The following is a 20,466-nucleotide window of genomic DNA, read 5'->3' on the forward strand; positions in this document are numbered from 1 at the left end:
GTACGCGCTTTTTTTTTTCTTTTTCAAAGTCACCCGTGATAGGCTACGTGACGATTAACGTAGCCTATCACGGCTGACTTTGCAGATCTAGCCGTGATAGGCTACGTTAATCGTTACGTAGCCTATCACAGGGGCGTTTTTTTCTTCTTCTTTTGAAGTTCGCGGCCGGGGAGACGGGGTGCTTCTCACCGGCCTGAATTTCGGCCGGGCGAGGCGGGAAGCCTCCCCCCCGGCCTGAATTTCCGCCGGGCGAGGAGGGAAGCCTCACCCCCCCCGGCCTGAACTTCGGGGGGAGCAGCAAAGCGCCTCCCCCCCACCGCGAAGCAAGCTGCGAGACCAGGTAAGTGACTTTCGTGCACCCCTACAAGGCTCACGTCTGCTCTTTGATGTAGTGCTGAATCATGGGTTAGCGTTACATCTAAATCAGGTCAGTCTTTAGTTAACGTAATACCCCAATCTGAAGCACACTTGCTTTTAAATAAGTCCTGGTTCACACCATCATTTGATTTCTCTGTACTTCATTACTGAACAATTAATAGCATTCGCTTTGACCTGAATGCTCAGTTTGCAAAGACTCTCTTAAAAATTGAATACTGAATACTCCAATTTTATATTCTCTATAAGAAAAAGTAGGTTTACGGTTATTAACATTGTACCCTACCGCTGTAATGCATTCAGATGCTACATTAAGGTAGAACATCCAAAATCCAGTAGGGTAAACCCCAAACCTACAGTTAGGTGATACCTTTATTAGGAACAAACAAAATGCCACAGAAGATTGTGTAAGCTTTCAGGTTCTCCAAAATTCTTAATCAGTCTAGGGGATGAGGGAAGGAAGACACAATTAATCTCTGGCTTTGCAAATATAAAGACGGTCATGTTTCTCTTGATTTCTGCTCTCTGTCCACTCAGGAACCTGTGTGTCTCAGTCAGGGCAAGAGACACATCTGGGTTACAGCTGGCCTTTATGTTTTCAGAAATGGGGGTCAGCCATTCCTTCTTTCAGTCTGCAGTCACCACTTGGGAACTGAGTCTATACTGCAGACCTCATGATCACAAGATCTAGCCTAATCTTTGAACTTTTCGTTTCTTATCCTTGCACAATCTTTTGGGCATATTGGTCAGTAGATATTTCCTAACTGAGTTTTTTGGATTTCTCCCCTGGATTTTGGATAGTTTACTCATGGTCCAGCCAACCTATCTTTGTTTTTCACATGAAGGTAGGAAACTCAAGGTATTTTCTGTCAAATAAAAATCTATAACATCCATACAATATATTTTAAATGGCAATGACGTGGTCATAAATTCCTGTGGTTAAAACATTTAGACTGACTCTAATTTGAAAGTGCCAAATGTAACTAATGAGTGGTTTAGACACCAGTCACCCCACGGGCTGCAAAAAAGCTTCCAGTGATGGGCAGGTAGAGATGGGCAGGTGCTACATGCATTGCACATGGAAAAAGCAGCTTCTTAAATGTTTTGCTTGCCATATGTACCATTGACATGACTACAGGTAGCCCTACAACATGCATATGGGGTGGGTAAGGTCTAAGCCAGGCCTACAAATAGTTTCTGCTAGTGCAAGAGAAGTAATATTTAAACATGAAGATTATTTCACCTGGCAGTCAACCAGCTGAGAATCCATATCCATAGATTCTTCGATGGTAACCAATGTGGTATCTAGCGTGGCTTTTGTATTCAGGAGCCAGTGGTCAAGTTCATCGGCTTCAGAGCGATATCTTTGCAGAGCTTGCTCTTGCCGCTGTTCTTCTAGTTGCTCATTGAGTTTTTCCTAGTAATTAAAAGTGGGCATCAACTGTAATCCATCTGGTGTCAAAGGACAAAACTCTGATAACAGCTGCCTATTATCTGACAATAGCGGTATGATAATTATACAGCAGAAAGTACGTTATTGAGAGGGGAAGAAAGAACACAATGTAAGACTAGAATGGATGTATTAAATTAAAATTCGTTAAGACTATAGTGATTGTAAGAATTTGACCAGGATTTCTGTTAACAAAACAATGACTGGGTTCACACAACATGACAATGCATCACGAGCAGCCAGCCATGGTTGGTAGTCATGTTGTCTGAAGCCAGAGTGTTTCCAGGGGGCAACTTATTTTTTGAAAACAAGCCAGACCAAGAACTCATGGGTTGTTGTAGGGTTGTTCTCAACCACGATGGGTTGTCGGGTTGTCCAAACGCAGGAGAGCAATTTTATCATGACTTGAAGTGACTGGTTACAGAACTGCTCAGCAAGAATGGCAAAAAAAGGCCATACTACTCACTTTTCGCAATCTTGCCAGTTGACTGCCCTTCCAAAGTGCCAAAATAGCAACGGTAATGGAGCAGTTCACACATTTCCCCTCCATTTACTTCCTAGTCATTAAATTTGCATCAATTTCACCTCCATTTACTTACCAGCCATTAAATTTGCATATGTTTCTGCGGTTTTAAAAAAAACATTGTCAGGGAACTCCAGCAACCTTCAGTAAGGGCTCCAAAAAGGAGCCGCAAAAAGGAGGGGGACTTAGTATCCCTCTTTTCTTAAGAATTTTTATTCACAATACACACATATATATATACACACACACACACACACACACACACCATTGGTGGGGGGCAGGGGGGAGAGAGAGAAAGGAAAAGAAAGACTAAGAAAGAGAGAATTTACACTATGGACTGGTTCACACATTACCTACTTTCTTGTCATGTGATTACTCAGCACTCAATGTCCTACAGCTGAATGTGTGAATTGATTCTATTGAAAAGCACTGAGATCATGTGAAGCAACATGATAGTTCTAACAATACTGCACCTCATCAAGTGATGAACCTGCATGTGCTATCATTTTCTATGACAACAGCAAAAGAAATGTAGGGACCTCTAAAGTCCTTGAAAGACCATAAAGCAGGGGCAGGCAACCTGGTGCTCTCCAGATGTTTTGGACTACAACTGTCATAAACCCTAGCCCTAGCCTGCATGGCCATTGGTCAGGTATTATGCAAACTATAGTCCTAAACTATCGTTCCGCACCTATATAGTTCCGCACCTATATAGTTCTGCACCTATAGTGCAGAAGAAGATAATAGAATTGGAAGGACAAGAGACCTCTTCCAGAAAATTAGAAACATCGGAGGTAAATTCCAGGCAAAAATGGGTATGATCAAAAACAAAGATGGCAAGGACCTAACAGAAGCAGAACGGATCAAGAAAAGGTGGCAAGAATATACGGAAGATCTGTATAGGAAGGATAATAATATCGGGGATAGATTTGACGGTGTGGTCAGGGAGCTAGAGCCAGACATCCTGAAGAATGAGGTTGAATGGGCCTTAAGAAGCATTGCTAATAACAAGGCAGCAGGAGATGACGGTATCCCAGCTGAATTGTTTAAAATCTTGCAAGATGATGCTGTCAAGGTGATGCATGCCATATGCCAGCAAATTTGGAAAACACAAGAATGGCCATCAGATTGGAAAAAATCAACTTATATCCCCATACCAAAAAAGGAAAGCACCAAAGAATGTTCAAACTATCGAACGGTGGCACTTATTTCACATGCCAGTAAGGTAATGCTCAAGATCTTGCAAGGTAGACTCCAGCAATTCATGGCACGAGAATTGCCAGATGTACAAGCTGGGTTTAGAAAAGGCAGAGGAACTAGAGACCAAATTGCCAATATCCGCTGGATAATGGAGAAAGCCAGGGAGTTTCAGAAAAACATCTATTTCTGTTTTATTGATTATTCTAAAGCCTTTGACTGTGTGGAGCATAACAAATTGTGGAAAGTTCTTGGTGGTATGGGGATACCAAGTCATCTTGTCTGCCTCCTGAGGAATCTGTATAACGACCAAGTAGCAATGGTAAGAACAGACCACGGATCGACAGACTGGTTTAAGATTGGGAAAGGAGTACGGCAGGGTTGTATACTCTCACCCTACCTATTCAACCTGTACGCAGAACACATCATGGGACATGCTGGGCTTGATGAAGCCAAGGCTGGAGTTAAAATCGCTGGAAGAAACATTAACAATCTCCGATATGCAGATGATACCACTTTGATGGCTGAAAGTGAGGAGGAGCTGAGGAACCTCATGACGAAGGTGAAAGAAGAAAGTGCAAAAGCTGGGTTACAGTTAAACCTCAAAAAAACCAAGATTATGGCAATCAGCTTGATTGATAACTGGCAAATAGAGGGAGAAAACGTGGAGGCAGTGACAGACTTTGTCTTTCTAGGCACAAAGATTACTGCAGATGCTGACTGCAGCCAGGAAATCAGAAGACGTTTACTTCTTGGGAGGACAGCAATGACAAATCTTGATAAAATAGTGAAGAGCAGAGACATCACACTGACAACAAAGGTCCGCGTAGTTAAAGCAATGGTCTTCCCCGTAGTAACCTATGGCTGCGAGAGCTGGACCATAAGGAAGGCTGAGCAAAGGAAGATAGATGCTTTTGAACTGTGGTGCTGGAGGAAAATTCTGAGAGTGCCTTGGACTGCAAGAAGATCAAACCAGTCCATCCTCCAGGAAATAAAGCCAGATTGCCCACTTGAGGGAATGATATTAAAGGCAAAACTGAAGTACTTTGGCCACATAATGAGAAGACAGGATACCCTGGAGAAGATGCTGATGCTAGGGAAAGTGGAAGGCAAAAGGAAGACGGGCCGACCAAGGGCAAGATGGATGGATGATATTCTGGAGGTGACAGACTCGACCTTGGGGGAGATGGGGGTGGCGACAGCCGACAGGAAGCTCTGGCGTGGGCTGGTCCATGAAGTCACGAAGAGTCGGAAGCGACTGACCGAATAAACAACAACAACAATAGTCCTAAACATCTGGAGGGCATCAGCTTGTCGACCCCTGCCATAAAAGGCCTTACTCATTTGAGTTCTTGGGAATTTTCAAACTAAATACTATCCCAGGATGAAAACATCCTTTCATCATCTTTGTACCTCGAGCAACTGCCGTTTCCCTGAAGCTTTCATCTTAATAGTGGCCATCCTCTCTGCTAACACAGTGAGTGTGGACTGCAGAGCCAACTGATCAGCAGCATCTGTATCCAGTGGTTCAGACACCAGCTCTTCTGCTAATGCTGTTTGCAGCTCACTGATTTCATCCTGAAGCATCAGAATTTCATCAAACAATGCCTAGTAAAACAGGAGAAGCTTGGTTTCAGTATTATTGAAAACCATATATGAGAAGACAATGAAGTCCACCATACGGCTTGGCTGAGAGACAGCATTCATTTGTCCCAAGTAGTTTTTACAAACAGGACCTAAGGTAGCTCACATCATATCACATCCCACACCATATCCAATATAATAAATGTGGTCTGTAATTGAATAAAAGTTATCACTGATATAACCAGCATTGTATGCAATGCATTTCTATTAAAATTAATTGGTCGACTATAGACTTAAACATCTTTATAGTGAACCCACTAAAACATACACTAAACCCACTAAAATCACATTGATTTCAATGAGTCTACTCTAAGAATGAGATAGAAATCCTATGGTCCCTGGGAGAGTGTCCCAGGGAACACAGGATTGTTCAGAACCCCCTCCCAAGGCTGTAGACACTGCAACTACCTTGGGAGGGGGACCCTAAGTTCCAATCCCCCTCCCCTGTCCCCTCTCAGTGACCATAGAAAGAACCATGCGGGCTGCTTCCCAAGGTTGCAAACATATAGACAGTACATAGAGGTTTGTCGAGGTGTGTGTGTATGTTGTTCTGTATAAATCAGAACATGTCTGCAATGCATGCTCTGTACACTTATGTGGGAGCCCCACAGAGCTCAGTGAGATTTACTTCCAAGTAAACAGGCATACTTTATACTGCAGGACTTCTTTCTGAATTAGTGAACTAGCTAGAGGGTTGCTGCTAGCAAGGGCCTCAGTGTGTTTTCTATAGCCAAGGATGGCTGGTTAGGTCTCTCTAGATCTTTTACTACTGTGATGCCATGCCAGTTACCAACTGATGTGACTTGCTCTTTTGGAAAGACAAGGGATGGAATCTACTTGCAAAGTGTTCAGACTTTCAGGGTTTTAAACTGGAGGAATTTTTAAACCATTGCATATAAAATATCTTGAAATCATACATCGCTCAAGAGAGTTCTGAAAAGTGTTCATCAAAAGGCCAAGATAAATTTCTTCCATCAAAATTACACGAAATATGTGGTGAGAAGAAGGCAACGAACAATTACACTGGGAGGCCATGTAATGCTTAAAATCCAATACCTAATTGTCCCTCTGTCTTTTTAAAACAACTTGATTTTTTTCCCATTTCAACAACAGCAGAGAGTGGAAAACATTCTCAAGCAACTGTAACATATACATTTTCAACACATTTTCAGGACACTAGATTTTTAGGTATTTGGATTTGAACAGCTGAGCCCTGAATTGTACAAGAAGCAAACAATTAAAAGAGCGACTTATTTTTACCTGATGTTCAGCCATCTGGCTTTCTGGACTCTTGCCAGCCTCCAGAGTCTCATTTAATTTCACCTCAGTGGCTTCCATTTTTGTAGATATAGACTGGAGGGAGTCTTGGTACTTCTGCTGACGTTCAAGGGCCTCATAGAGGGTGCGCTGCTTTTCACTAATCTAAAGGAAATAAAATCTATGAGTAAATATTCCACCTTAAAAATATTTATTGCATTGATGTAATACTATAAATAACATAGTATACAAAATGTCATTTAAAAATAAAAGGAAAAAAGGAAGCTTACAGGTTCATCAATGTTTATATATTACATATTTCTCCAACATCACCTCATTTTTCACTTTGAGATTTGGCCTTACGATTTTGAGAAAGGAATGAGAGAGATTATAATCGTGCCAGAGCTTGTTCACAAACATTATCATAAGGCAATATATATTGCCAATATGTGGCAAATGGCTCCCAATCTTTCAGATATAACTAAAAAGCTTTCATACTACCCATATGAAAATGAATCTTGGCTAAAGTTTGAACCTCGTTCCAAACCAGATTGAGATTACTGAGGAGTGAGGCTGTTCACAGCTGGCATTAGGAGTGCTGCCCCCCCCCCCGCAGATGTCCATACGTCGCCCTGGACATCTGCACTGCAGAAGCCTATGCGTGAACTGACAAGGAGCCTAGTTATCTATTTATTATAGGTATTTCTATACCACCCTTCAATCATACTTCCTGGGCAGTTGACAATAAACAATAAAATAATTAAAATGTAAATACAAACAAAACATAATAAACTTAAAAGGTCACAGGCTAAAAAGGTTGGGGAAATACAAAGGTCTTTGCCTGTTACTGAAAAGATAACAAGGTAGGTGCCAAGTGAACCTCTCTGGGGAAATTGTTCCACAGTTGTGGTGCCTCCACCAAGAAAGATCTTTTTCTGGCAGCTACCCACCTCAGCTGTCCACCGAAGATCTTATAGTTGAGAAGCCAGCACACCAGTGGTTTTAAAACCTTTTGAGACCATTTATGTCTTTGCAAAAAACCTACTCTGACATAACCACCAAAACCACAGAAGCATGTATAGTAACATCTCTCCTTTTCCTCCTTAGACCAAAGGACTTACCACATTCTTCAGCGTTTCCCAAGAACGTTGCAAATCATCTAACTTGGCACTGGTGGCTGACTCTAATCCTGGTTCACAGTATTCCTGACTGGATGAGGTGCTGGGCTGTATCTTGGAAGCTTCTATCTGCAACCGTTCAGCAGATAAGGCTTGGTAATATGCAATGTCCTATGAGTAGGAAGCACAATATAGCACTATCAAAAGAGAGGATGTAGCAGCACATTCTGCAACTTCAGTATATTCTACTTTAGTGCTGCTGTTCTATGGCTTAGTTTTTGGGGTACTGAACCCATAATCCCATATTTTGTATGTAACTTTATGCTTTGGATATGTGTCGGAACACTTTGAAGATGGAAAAGTCTGATTTAAATAAACACAGAACTGAATAATTGTGAATTCGCTAGTCTTTGATATAACATAGTTAACACTGTATTCATGAGTTTTCATTCCAAGAATATGTAGGAAGGCATTCAAAACCTCTGAGACAGAAGGCAGTGTCAATTTTTAAAAAACCTATGTTTTAGAGTACAATCCTAAGGGATTGACCCTCTATAGACAGATGGCTCTGAGTTTGAAGCCCTCCATTTATCCCAAGCCGTGGCAGGCAGGGCATGAGGAACAACAGAGGTATGTTGACCTCCCATTCCTGCTTTTTAACATTTTTAACAAGACGGGCTTCTTGACCCATCTAGCTAACTTCCCTCTCAGTGAGTGAGAAGGGGAATACAGCAGTGCTCTCCTTTCCCCTCCCCCCATCCTGCCCCCTTTTCTCCCTCCCTGACTCTCTTCCAACTTTGCTGTCGCGACCTCAGAAGAGAAACTGCCATGGTCCTTTCTATGGCACCTGTGAGAAGTGGGGTGGGAAATCCACATTCAGATTTCCCTTCCCGAGCTAGTAGCTGTGTCTACAGCCTCAGGGGAAGAAATCTGCACCATCCTATGGGCCACCCTTCAATGCCATCCCAGGGACTATAGGATTGCTCTGTAAACTGAGTTTTTAGTTTTAGTAGCCTGTATTATTTTATATTGTACTTTAATGTTCTATTTGTTTTGTGATCCACCCAGAGAACTTGTGTTATTGAACAACTATATACATTCTGTAAATAAATAAATACACTTAACATTCTTTTTAATGGGACATCAGAAGAAGGGCAAGGTGACCTGTGTCTTGCATCATATTGTCTAGGCTATTAAGGGCACAATCCTATGAACGTTTAGACAGAAAAATGTCCTACAGTTCCCAGAATTCCCTAGCCTGCCATGCTGGCTTGGGAATGCTGGGAGTTGTAGACTTTTTTCTGTCTAAACATGCATAAGATTGCACCCTAACAGTGTCAAATGCTTCTTCTGAATCCTGTTCAGAAAACAGCCATATCTCTGCTGATAATTGTGCAAGCTTAATACCCAGTTCAATACCCGTCATATCACAGGTGACTTCAAAAAAAAAAAAAAAAAGTGCGTACGGATAATGGCGGCCCCCATAGGGAGCCGCCATTCCCGTTCCTTATTTGGTCGCTGTAGTCTACGTAAAGATTTACGTAGACTACGGTGAAAATAAGGGCAATGCTATTTGCGTTGCCCTTATTTTCGCCGTAGTCTACGTAAATCTTTACATAGACTACAGCGACCAAATAAGGAACGCGAATGGCGGCTCCCTATGGGGGCCGCCATTTGTGTACGCGCTTTTTTTTTTTTTAAAGTCACCCGTGATAGGCTACGTGACGATTAACGTAGCCTATCATGGCTGACTTTGCAGATCTAGCCGTGATAGGCTACGTTAATCGTCACGTAGCCTATCACAGGGGCGTTTTTTTTTTTTAAAAAAAACTTTGGAGTTTGCGGCCGGGCGAGGCGAGGTGCCTCCTCCCCGGTCTGAATTTTGGCCGGGCGAGGCAGGAAGCCTCCCCCCCCTGGCCTGAACTTCGCGGGGGGAGCAGCGAAGCGCCTCCCCCCCCACCGCAAACAAGCTTCGAGGACAGGTAAGTGACTTTCGTCCACCCCTACCCTAGCCTTATGTCAAAATGGTTTAAAAGGCTAAAGGTGCTGCTACAGGGGCAGGACAGCACTCCTGAGCTGGCAAACTGGCAGATTCCCCTTCTCCCCATTCTCTCAAATTCCTAGTCTGGGCCTACATATATCCCTTGCTTAATTTCCTATGTTTCAAAATAGATTGCTCTAAATGACTGCAAAAGAAGAAGAAGAGACAGATGATAACATGTTAACATTTGATGTTTACAAACACAACCACATCTTCATTTATTTGGTGGGAAAAAAGATTTTTCTGTTTGCTTATCAGGAGCCATGCATCTTGCTCTGCCCTGAAACACAGTTTGCAATACCTCCAGTAGACAGTACCAGTCCTCCCACCAGCATATATTCTTGGTATGCTGACTTTGAGCATCTCTACACCAGCCTAAAATCCCACATTTAAAATGGGGCTTTCTGCTTCCGCTTTAAAGGCAGGATCACAACGGACTCCCTTTACATGTGCTTCCTTTCCCCCCTCCACTTTCCCCCGCCTTCTCCTCCTTATCTGAGTCTTCCATATGTTTCATTGATCTTGTGCCTTTTCCTTTTTCATGGAGGGAACTCAAGCAGAACACAAACAGGTTAATTTAACAGCTCATTATCTCTGGTTTTTTAAACAATGGAATAAGTTTCATTTCGTGCAGGAGATGTCCTGGAGGTTCATGACGTCATCTAAAGGGCCCACAAATGTCCATGAGTGAGCAATCTCAATAGAAGGATAAAAGCTCAGTGTGAAGAAGCTCTTTCAATAGTAGAGAATGATCAGCTTTGAGGATGGCCAGCAGATGGGTGGGGGTACTACCACCCTCTTATCTTATCATCTGAAAGACCAATATTACAAATTCTAATTTATTATTTCAAAGAATGGATTGCTGAAGTATCTTTTCTGAGGTTTCTGCTCATAATTTCTACAGTGAATTTCCTTCAGTACTCATCCATATAGGCCCAGGACTTTGAGTGCTTAGCTCTTAAACATCAGGGTTTAAATCCATGTCTATACAACACCATGGTTGTTGTGCCGAATTTGGGTTGCCACCTCTTTTTTTCTAACAGGCTCGCTCATCATCTTTAACAGCCATGTGGCAAGCAGGTACAACATGGTCCTATGCATGCTGGGAATAGTATCTATGAATTTGGCCGGTGCAGATGGATTAGAAATTAGTTACAGTTATTTATTTATTTCTATAATTTACCAAAATTTGGAAATTTCTTCATATTCAGGATGGAAAGAACTTAAGATTTAAAATATTCAAATGTGGGTAAAAGAGAAACCAACAGGTTCATCCATCCCTAAGTATAAATTCCTCAAGTAAATAAATCTCTCAGATAAATAAATGTGGCATCTTCCTAGGAATAAAAATCTATTACCAATAGACATATTTACTTTTTTTCCCAATAACACTGATTGCTGATATAAGGTACACAGTTGAATAAGTGCACTCCCAAATATTTAAGCAATCTTCTTCCCTTCTATATTTTTAGTTATTCTAAAATCTTTAGTTATTCTTGGCATGATGATGAATTGTTTTGATGATATTTTCACGTGAGCACCATCAGCTATAATAACTTCACTGTGGATCTGACTTTCTCTTACTTTTCAAAACACCCAATTTGTTTCAACATCCAAAACAGAATATGCTTATCCATTCTCAATCACCAGTAACTGTAATGATTTCTATGCCACAGCTTTTCAATAACCCTGTGCACAAAATGAGAATTTTTTAACAGCAAGTTAAAAGATTCTATTATATGTGATGCCCTTCCATGGATATTAGAGACGGTCTTTTGGGCCTCACTCTTTGTCTCCTCTATCAATACAATTTTTATCGACAGGAATATTTCCTCAATCTTATTGTAATATGAGAAAGGTTTATACTGCCCATGTGTTCTGAGCTCCTACATTATTTCCACACTACCTCCATGTTCCACAGAGAGAGGATGATGTGGATGTTTTTGAGTGAAGAGCAGCAGTACAACTGGTAACAGAGACCAAACTGTGACACGTGACCTCTATACAAATTGGAAGAACACGTGGAGAGCACCATAAGGCCATGCAGACCAACCTGATCCACTGCTGGAACCACACCCCTCCCTCCTGACAATCATCCACTGGACGTTCATCAGGGGATGGGGGAGGTGGCACACAGTTCCAGCAGTAGGTGGGGCTTACCTGCAGTCGTTCCATGTGTTCATGGAATGTCTGGGGGAGTTTGTGTGAATGCACCCAATGTGAAAGGAGTACTGGCAGTGGGCAGAGCAATACTATATACTGTGTGTTGGGGAAATCTACAGTCGTGTGTCCGCTACATTGAGACAACAGCATACCTTTCCATCAGTGTACTGGGGTCCTTCAAGTGGCATGCATGTAGTCCCACCAGCTGACCTCCATCTCTGTTGGTGCAGTGGCACTTCTGCCATTTCCAAAGGCCTTTCACCTCCCCCCACCCCCAGCAGCTTAGAATTTCTCTCTTAGTTAACATGTGACCTTAAAAAAGAATGACTGTTGGAGACTGGGAGAACTGGAAAATTGCTGCTGTACTATTTTATAAATGAGCTTTAGAAAGCTCAGTGACTCATTATCTCCCTTCTTCCATTTGATTCTCTTAAACTTTTTGCTCTTCATAATTTTCTTGGTTTTATATTCTTGAGTTAGCTACTACATCAGAATAGTTGTGTATTTAACTTTTGTTTGGTGCAATACGTACTTGCTGTTGAAAGAGTTACAATGATTAACTAATGAATAAACGTTTCTTGGCCAATTCCCATTCTTCATTCATTATACTGTACCCTTTGATAAACAGCTCCAAGATACACACTGATGGCAAAAGGTGCCAGTCTGAAAGTGCCAGTGTACTGAAATGAATGCTCAAGCTGAGAGTAAAGTGATGGAATGAGAAGTTTCATTCACATGAAAAAAATATGACTATTAACATTTAAGCTACACAAACCATGGTAGATATAAAAATTCTCTCAGCAGCAGAACCAAGACAGACAGACAAATAAACACTGAAATGTTTCTATTGTGTTAGCACAAAGTTGTGGTTTCTCAGGATCTTCCTCTCTAATGCTTTGAATCTTGTGCATGCACAATAAGTTAATATTTTGATTTTGAAAGTGAGAATGAGTGGCATAATAAAGCATAGGTAACAAAGTATTGAGAGGCATCAATACTTCAAACAATGTGTTTTGATTTTTTTTCTTTACCCTGAGAAAACACTCTTGTTTTCGAAAAGAGGTTGCACATGGAGGACCACAAATCTATGCAGACATCATAGCTGAATGAATGCCAAGGGGGATATACCTGGTTAACAGAAGCATCTGTATTAGCCACAGGTGAAGGAGAGCGACAGGCAGGTGGAGAAGAAATCTCACTGTTGGTTCCCTCTTCCCCAGACTCCTCAGTAACAGGTGACAGGAGTGTGTGACAGCGACCAGCAGTCATCTGCCATGGGAAATGCAATCCCAAAGGACAGGAAGGTCATTCAGTCTCCACAAGAAGGATTTTGCATTAAATGCAGTCATAAACATGGAGTTCCACCAGGACACAGTTTAAAAGCATGTGCTTACCTCTCAGCTCTACAGGGTGACCAAATGCAAAGGAACATACATAGGGTTTCTGTTCCCTTCACAACTGCGAGGGAGAGAAATTTTTGGCAGGCACAGCTTTCTTCCCCCTGCATCATGTCAAGTAGCACTTGTCCAAATTTCCTCCTTTGCTCAACTATTAGACCCACGAGCCCTGTCTCCCTTTTTATCTGGTCACCTTACATACCAAAACTATATTAGTACTGCAGATGAAGAACAGAAGTTTGTTAACTCTACATCTGGAGAGTTTAAATTATAATATTTATTTTAAAAATAAAACCTATCTGCAACCATAAGAGATGTGTAGGAGGGCAAATATGTGAAAAAACAACGAGAGATTACTATAGATAGAGACACATGTGGCTTTACTCGAGATAATACATATCTAAGTAATGTTGCAGAAGAGAAGCAGATGCACATGTAAAAAATATTGAAAGCAATACACTTTGGGGGCTGCATCTAAGATCTCATGTAATTGATCTTTCCCATCTTCTCATCCCCTGTGCTCACCAAAATCTGCTCCAGAGCATCCCCCAACACTGCAGAGCAGATTTGGGAGAGGAGGAATCCGCTATGCTGGTGGATGTAGGGATGTACAAAAGTCACATACCTTTGCGGAGCTTGGATTCGCGGTGGGGGGGAGGCTCTCCGTTCCTCCCCCCGGAATCTTCTCTGGGCTGGCTCCGCTCCACGGCAGCTCCCTGGAGCCGCTAGCCAGGGCCATCCGCAGCCACAATTCCGGCCGCAGACGGGCTGTTGCGGATGCAAATGGCGGCCGCCGTAGCGGCCACCATTTGCATTCTGTGAAGCTGCTGTGATAGGCTATGTAAGTATTTCGTAGCCTATCACGGCAAGCCAAAAAAAAAAAAAATAGCGTACGCAAATGGTGGCGGCTATGGCGGCCGCCATTTGCATTCCCTATTTTTAGCCGTTTTAGCCTACGTAAATATTTACATAGGCTATTACGGCGAAAAAAACGGAACGCAAATAGCGCCCACTACGCTATTTGCGTTCCCCTTGTTTTCGCCGTAATAGTCTATGTAAATATTTACGTAGGCTAAAATGGCTAAAAATAGGGACTGCAAATGGCGGCCGCTGTAGCCGCTGCCATTTGTTTACGCTGGTTTTTTTTTTTGGCTAATGCAGGGATGCAAAAGGCGTCCCTGCGTTAGCCATGATAGGCTAGATAAGTATTTATGTAGCCTATCACGGCTATGATGAAGAAGTGAATGGCGGCTGCAGGGCAGCCACCATTCGCAAGTCAGCGCGGACGGCAGCAGCTAAGTGCTCCGTTTCGCGTGTCTTTTGTGGGTTGGGGGCTTTGTTCCGCCATGGATTTTGCGGGGCCGAATGCACTGGCATTTGGCCTCACCGAGATCCGTGGCGGAATTCTCTGACATCCCTAGGTGGATGCCATTCCAACAGCAGGCAGACACAACTGGATTTCTCTGATAATTAATAGTAAGGCATCTGTATTCCTCTTCTATGGGTTGTTCATTCCAGCAAAGTTTCCACAGATATTCAGTGCAGATGTTTTATATGAATCATACATATGAAAAATTTTCATTTCATTTCTCCCTCCCCCAGTTCTTCACTTAAGCATCCAATCTGGATAAAAGATTGGCTATTTTAAAAAATAAACCATTAGAAGCCTAACCCTCAGCATAATGTATTATTATTTAAAGTAAATGTAATTTCATTTTGTGGTTCAGCTGAGTTATCCATGTTCAAAGAGCTGAATCACCAACATAGATGCTCTGTCTCTCACACATATACAAAGATAACAGACTGATTTCTATTCTCCTCATAAATAATTGCTGGTTTGCATTCTAATCTCAACACCCAGACAATTCATTAATGCAAAGAGACAACATGGACTGTGACAATAATCTGCATAATAGTGAAGCAATAATGCAAATGACAGATACCTCAGATAAGCAGCCAAGTTATGCCTGTATTGCTTACCATAACTACGGAGGGGTGAGCAGAGTGTGCTGGGAGCAGTTCTTCTGAATCCAGTTCCTCCATTCCTTCTGAAAGCCCTTCCACTTCTGTCACCGTTAGCAGCATAGTGGCATGCTTAGCTTTCATTGTTAGCATTTTGCACTTGGAATTCAAAGATGCTATTTGTTCCTGGTAGCCTTTGATCTTCTGAGCCAGCTCCTGAGGAAACATTTCCCCCCACCCTGAGAATCAGATGCAGCATGAAGGAGCCATCAGACCTCATAGCAATTCTGCTTCCGTTACAGAGACCGGTTTGTTTCTCTAAGGTCAACCAATAAAATCACAGCTTTGTGTTTCCAAAGCCCGACATCAGCAACAGCAGTAGCCGAATGGCAGGATGTTGATTGTGGGAAAAGTACAAGTCAGGCTGCATCTCACTACAGAGCTAAACCATTGAACAGAGGAAGCTATGCAGTGAAACCGGAAAAGCAATACCAAAGTCTCTCTACCTGGCTGTGCCTGTGACTGACAGGAGGAGTATCTGTTAAACTCACATTATCATTTCTAAAGATAAGCAAATGCTGCAAAGAAACCTACTGAAAAGAGAGGGGGAAATACTCTCTTCTCTCCCTCCCTCAAGATACTAAAGTGAGCTGAAATAGTGCATGCCAGGGAAATGCGGTCATGTGGTGCCTTGAAGTGTAAAAAAAGAAGAAAAAAGATAGCATTCACTTCTCATCAGGCTGAATACAATGAACAGAGCAGACAGTAATATGCAAGGGCTATAATGAATTAACAAACACTACGGTTTCCTTCATGCTTTGTTCTATAATGCTGGAGGCTAGCAGCTTTCACTTGGCATTATAATATTCTTTCTTTTATTTTCTTTTAATTGCATCCTTAGTGTCACAACATGGATTGCATCCATATTATATTCCTAAATAAAAAAACACACACAGGCTAATTTGCAAATAAAGCCTCATTCCTAAGCCTTTCTTTAACAGCAAATATATACCTTGGATTATATCTACTAACTGTTGTATTAGCCCAGCATCACAATTTACATATAGTAGGACTGCAAAATAATGTTACTATGTCATTACAGGCAGATATGTCAACCCAAATATGTCAGGTCAGGTTTATCATAAACATGTATGGTTATGGAGAAACACTTGCTTCTGAATGCTGTACAGAAAAAAATAATTGCTGTTGTTTCTTACTGTCATTTAGTCAGTTTTAACCAGACATGAAAGTTCTTCCCTTTTTGGTGGGAGAGGATCATACAGTTTAGAGAGCAATCCTATGGTTGGGAACACATCCCTGGGGACATAGGATTGCTCAGAAAACTCTTTGAGGTCTTAAGTGAAGCTCCTTGGAAGGGGTTTCCCGATTTCAGAACCCCCTCCTGGCACCCAGCCACTGTGAAAGTTTCTGTAGTGGCTCCCTCTATAAGGTTGAAATCCTGACTTTGTAGTGGAGCAATACAGGCATACTGAGAATGTGGTAGTGAGCGGAGAGGGAGAGTTCAGTCCTCAGCCATGGAGAGGAATTTAGACCAACTCTGAGACTGGTCTAAATGATTTTTTTCTTAAAGTTGGAGGGGGGGTGATATGGTGGAGGAAAAATACCTGCTTCTGCCATTCCTCCCACCCTGCCAGGAAGAGCCTAACAAGTCTTTGGATAGATCAGAGTCTCCAAGTTCGGATCACTCTATTGCTCAGACTCCTTACCCTCCGGATTGTTCCATCAATGTGCTTCCACCAATGCTCATCGGCAATGATGCAGAGTGAGCTGTTTTATACTGCCATATATTACAGAGCAATTTACACAAAGGAACAGTGTCCAAAAAAATGGGTTGCAGAGGTACGAGGTACCAAGTACAATCGCATTTCCATTTATTTCAACACTGTCTACATGGAAGGCCAGTGTAAGCAACATTGAGCTTAATGGAGGCTGCAAAGCAGCAATTCTTCCTGGGCTTTCAGTTAAGTGCTGTACTGCACAACTTGGAACATGGGGAATGTTCTAGGGGAAAGGCAGGTATGTACCTGTTGACCTGGAATACCCTTCTGGCATGAGCTGAGAAAGGTAGCATACAGCATAACGCACAGTCATACCTCTTGGCAGTGTGTTCCAAAGTGGGGAGTGGTGTTTCATATACATAGGATGCAAAAGAGGGCACATTCCTGTGCCAATAGTTGCACAGAAAAGGGAATTTCTGAAAATGCAGCTCCCCACCCTCCCAGTCACAAGCTGCACTTGCCCAAACACCATCTTCTGCATATCTAAAAATGGTACAAGAGTCCTGTACTCCTTGACATTCTTCTCACGCTATTCTTACATGGATCTTAGCTGTGGGATTTGGATGCACTGAACAGTGATCCTGAGCTTTGAACTTAGAGCAGTTTGGAAGAGTTCTTGATAATGTCGTCTCTTCAGCATCCCAGGACACATTAGGCATATGTAAAAAATTCCACCTACATGGATCATCCTATGCAGTCTTTTCATACTTCACAAAGGATGGAGCTCTACCTGGGTGTCACTGTCACTTGAGTGGTATATAAACAAGGTGTATGTAGAAACAATGTGACGAGAAGTAAAATGTAACTGGACTAATATGGGGACAACTCTGGAGACAACAGCATTCATACTGGAAAAGGGACATTTCCAGGGCACATCAGATAAAGGTTAAAATGATCTTATAATATCTGTGACTTTTCACTATCCTTTGTTTCACCCTGGACTCTGGCTATAAATGGAATTAAAGACTTCAGTGCTACATCACAAAGCTTTTCAGAGGCATTAAACCAATGTTTAAGTGGGGAAAATTAATATTTCTGCTAAAGCTATTGTTTCAGCCTCTATAGACTCTAGCCCAAGTATTGGGCTTACAATGTGACAGCAAATTTGAGGTTAACTGTCACTGTACTACTTACTTAACCACTCCATTCCTTTCAAAAAGGTATTTCTGATTTCTTGCAACACTTGCTTATTTTTTAGTTCTCAAATCAAGCAGGAGGAATGTTTGTTTGTTTTTAATCCGGTTAGAACAGGGCAGTCCTACGCTTATTGGTGCCAAGGACATTTTTACATTGACTGCTCACAGCAAATGAATTAAGAATAGGAAAAATGCTGTGAAGTTTAACCTCAATGAAAGCCTAAGAGATCTCCCAGTCTCATAGTTGGTCTCATGAAACCAGTTCCTCAAGATTTCAGTTGAATTTTCTCACCTGTGTGACAGATTTATATAAATGAACCATCTTGATAGCTTTAGGGCTGACCAGCTTTCCTTCCAAACAGGATGTTGTGAATATGCCTTGCTTAATCTATACATTGCTTTTTCAGATTTCAGTTCGTTTTAGTATGAAACACCTCAAACGAATACATTAGCAATGGAATTAGGCCAAAGGGGTTGGTAGAAATAAGATCCTAACAGGAATGGACACAGGTATAGGACAGCTCAGTTCAAGCACTGTACCTGAAACTAGACAGCAATATTTCATTTTTATTTTGAGGATTTTAGTTACTTAACTCCTCTAACATTTGCTTGTGTATAGACACTACACAATGTAATTATCAAACTGAAAACAACTTTTTAAAGAATCAGATATGATTAACAATTAGGTTGTAAGCACATTGGGAAAGAAACTTATAAGTTCAGTCTGAAGTGTTCAAACTGGTTGAGATAGTTCAAACCTAGGCTTCATATTATAATGCTACTAGGCTGCTTTAGCTCCCTGGAAACCAGTCACACCAGTCCAACTGCTCCACTACATGTGTGAGACTCCAAATACACCCACAGATCTCTGTGAAAGCAGAGGCTGGCACATTCTCTTTAATGTTTGGGAATTTTCCATCTCTACTGAAACCAGTATATTTAAGTATTCATGGCTGGGTGTTAGACTGCAGCTTAGAAAAAGGCAGATTACTGATAGTAAACTGACAGACAGTCAATGAAACTAGACCATCAAGATCTAATCAGTCAGGCATGATTTGGTAATCTCAAGTACTCAGTACTGTAACATGTTCTACAAACCCTTGAAGATGGTTCACTGCAGCCAGTTAACTGTTAGGCCCAACCTTCTAGTCTCAGTAGAGTCACAATATACAGGGCATTTTTACACAAGGTTTTTACTGTGCGCTCATGATTGGTCACTCACATTTTTTGCAGGTCTTTTACAAGATGTTGTCAACCTCCTGCTTTGAAGTGGGATAGATTTCCGGTGAATTCCCAGAATCCTACTATATCACAGCACCATCTAGTGGCTGTATATGGCAACATATAGAACTTGCCCCAAAAGAAAATCCCCAGAAAAGACCACATGTAAAACCATGTGTAAACCTGCAAGGAATCTGGAAGTAGAAGCCCCAGTAAAGATGCACGATTTTAGCCTCATGTGGAGAAGCCCATAATGCTTGTTTACCATTTAAATTGTTCTCTGAGTGTCAGTGATCTTTTAAAATTAAAATTGTATTTAGTTTGGGATTAGTATACCTGAGGGAGCATCTTCCTTAATAAGAGCCCCCTCACTATTAAGATATGCCATGGAGGCTCGACTTCAAGTAACATCTAACCAAGAAATAACACCAGCAAGGGCATGGAGAAAGACCTTCCCATCTTTGGTATCTTAACCAAGAGGCTTGACAGACAATCTTTTCTTTAAAAAGAAAAAGACAAGTCGTGACATCTTTTTTCAAGGTGGCATTTGAAACTGAGTCAAGTTGTAAACTGTTTTAAAGATAAACAACAGAAAGTTGTATGGCATTTTAAAGACTAACAGATTAGTTATGGCAGAAGCTTTCATGCACTTCCACAAAAAAGCTTATGCCACAGTTTCTTAGATTTGGAGCCTAAACGTCCCTTCTGCAAAAGGCTTTTGATCCAGAGGAGGCTCCTGCTGGTGTAAAAAAAGGGGGGGGATTATTTTTGCTGACCCCCTGGTGCCCCCTGTGCTATCCCGTACATTTTCTGGAAGCACCAGATTTTTGAGGGGACAAAGGATGAGGGAGAGAGAGAATTGGCAAAAATACCTCCCCTCCTCCTGCAGTGGCAGCATTCCATGACCTGAATTCCATTCACATGAACTCAGGATCCAAGCCTTAGCGCTTCACCACACCAGGCTTTTTATCCTGCAATTTACCAGGACTTTTGTTTCCAGATTCTTTGCAGGATTAAGGTCAGTTCCTTTACACGGGCAGACACGTGCTTTGAATCAGGGAATTATGTTCTCGGCACGTTCTTATGTTTCATTTTACAGCCACAAGATGGTGCTGTGGTTATAGCAGAACTGTGCAATTTCACATGGCCGATACATTGGATTAACTTTCTCTATCTGGTTACC

General features: G+C 41.8%; 1 protein-coding gene across 1 annotated transcript in view; it reads right to left on the reverse strand.

Moving 5' to 3' along the window:
- The window catches only part of SYNE1 (spectrin repeat containing nuclear envelope protein 1), a 459,183-nt gene that overhangs the window by 136,378 nt on the left and 302,339 nt on the right, over positions 1-20,466 (reverse strand). The window contains exons 91-96 of the mRNA XM_084827854.1: positions 15,146-15,343; positions 12,897-13,037; positions 7,568-7,735; positions 6,450-6,611; positions 4,959-5,153; positions 1,619-1,792 (exon numbers count right to left, since the gene is read on the reverse strand). Of these exons, the coding sequence (XP_084683980.1) occupies positions 1,619-1,792; positions 4,959-5,153; positions 6,450-6,611; positions 7,568-7,735; positions 12,897-13,037; positions 15,146-15,343 (1,038 nt within the window). The remainder of the gene's footprint in view (positions 1-1,618; positions 1,793-4,958; positions 5,154-6,449; positions 6,612-7,567; positions 7,736-12,896; positions 13,038-15,145; positions 15,344-20,466) is intronic.

This window comes from Heloderma suspectum, chromosome 1 (assembly GCF_057233095.1).
Source record: "Heloderma suspectum isolate Gila_16-S chromosome 1, 16-S_ref, whole genome shotgun sequence".
Classification (NCBI taxonomy): domain Eukaryota; kingdom Metazoa; phylum Chordata; class Lepidosauria; order Squamata; family Helodermatidae; genus Heloderma; species Heloderma suspectum.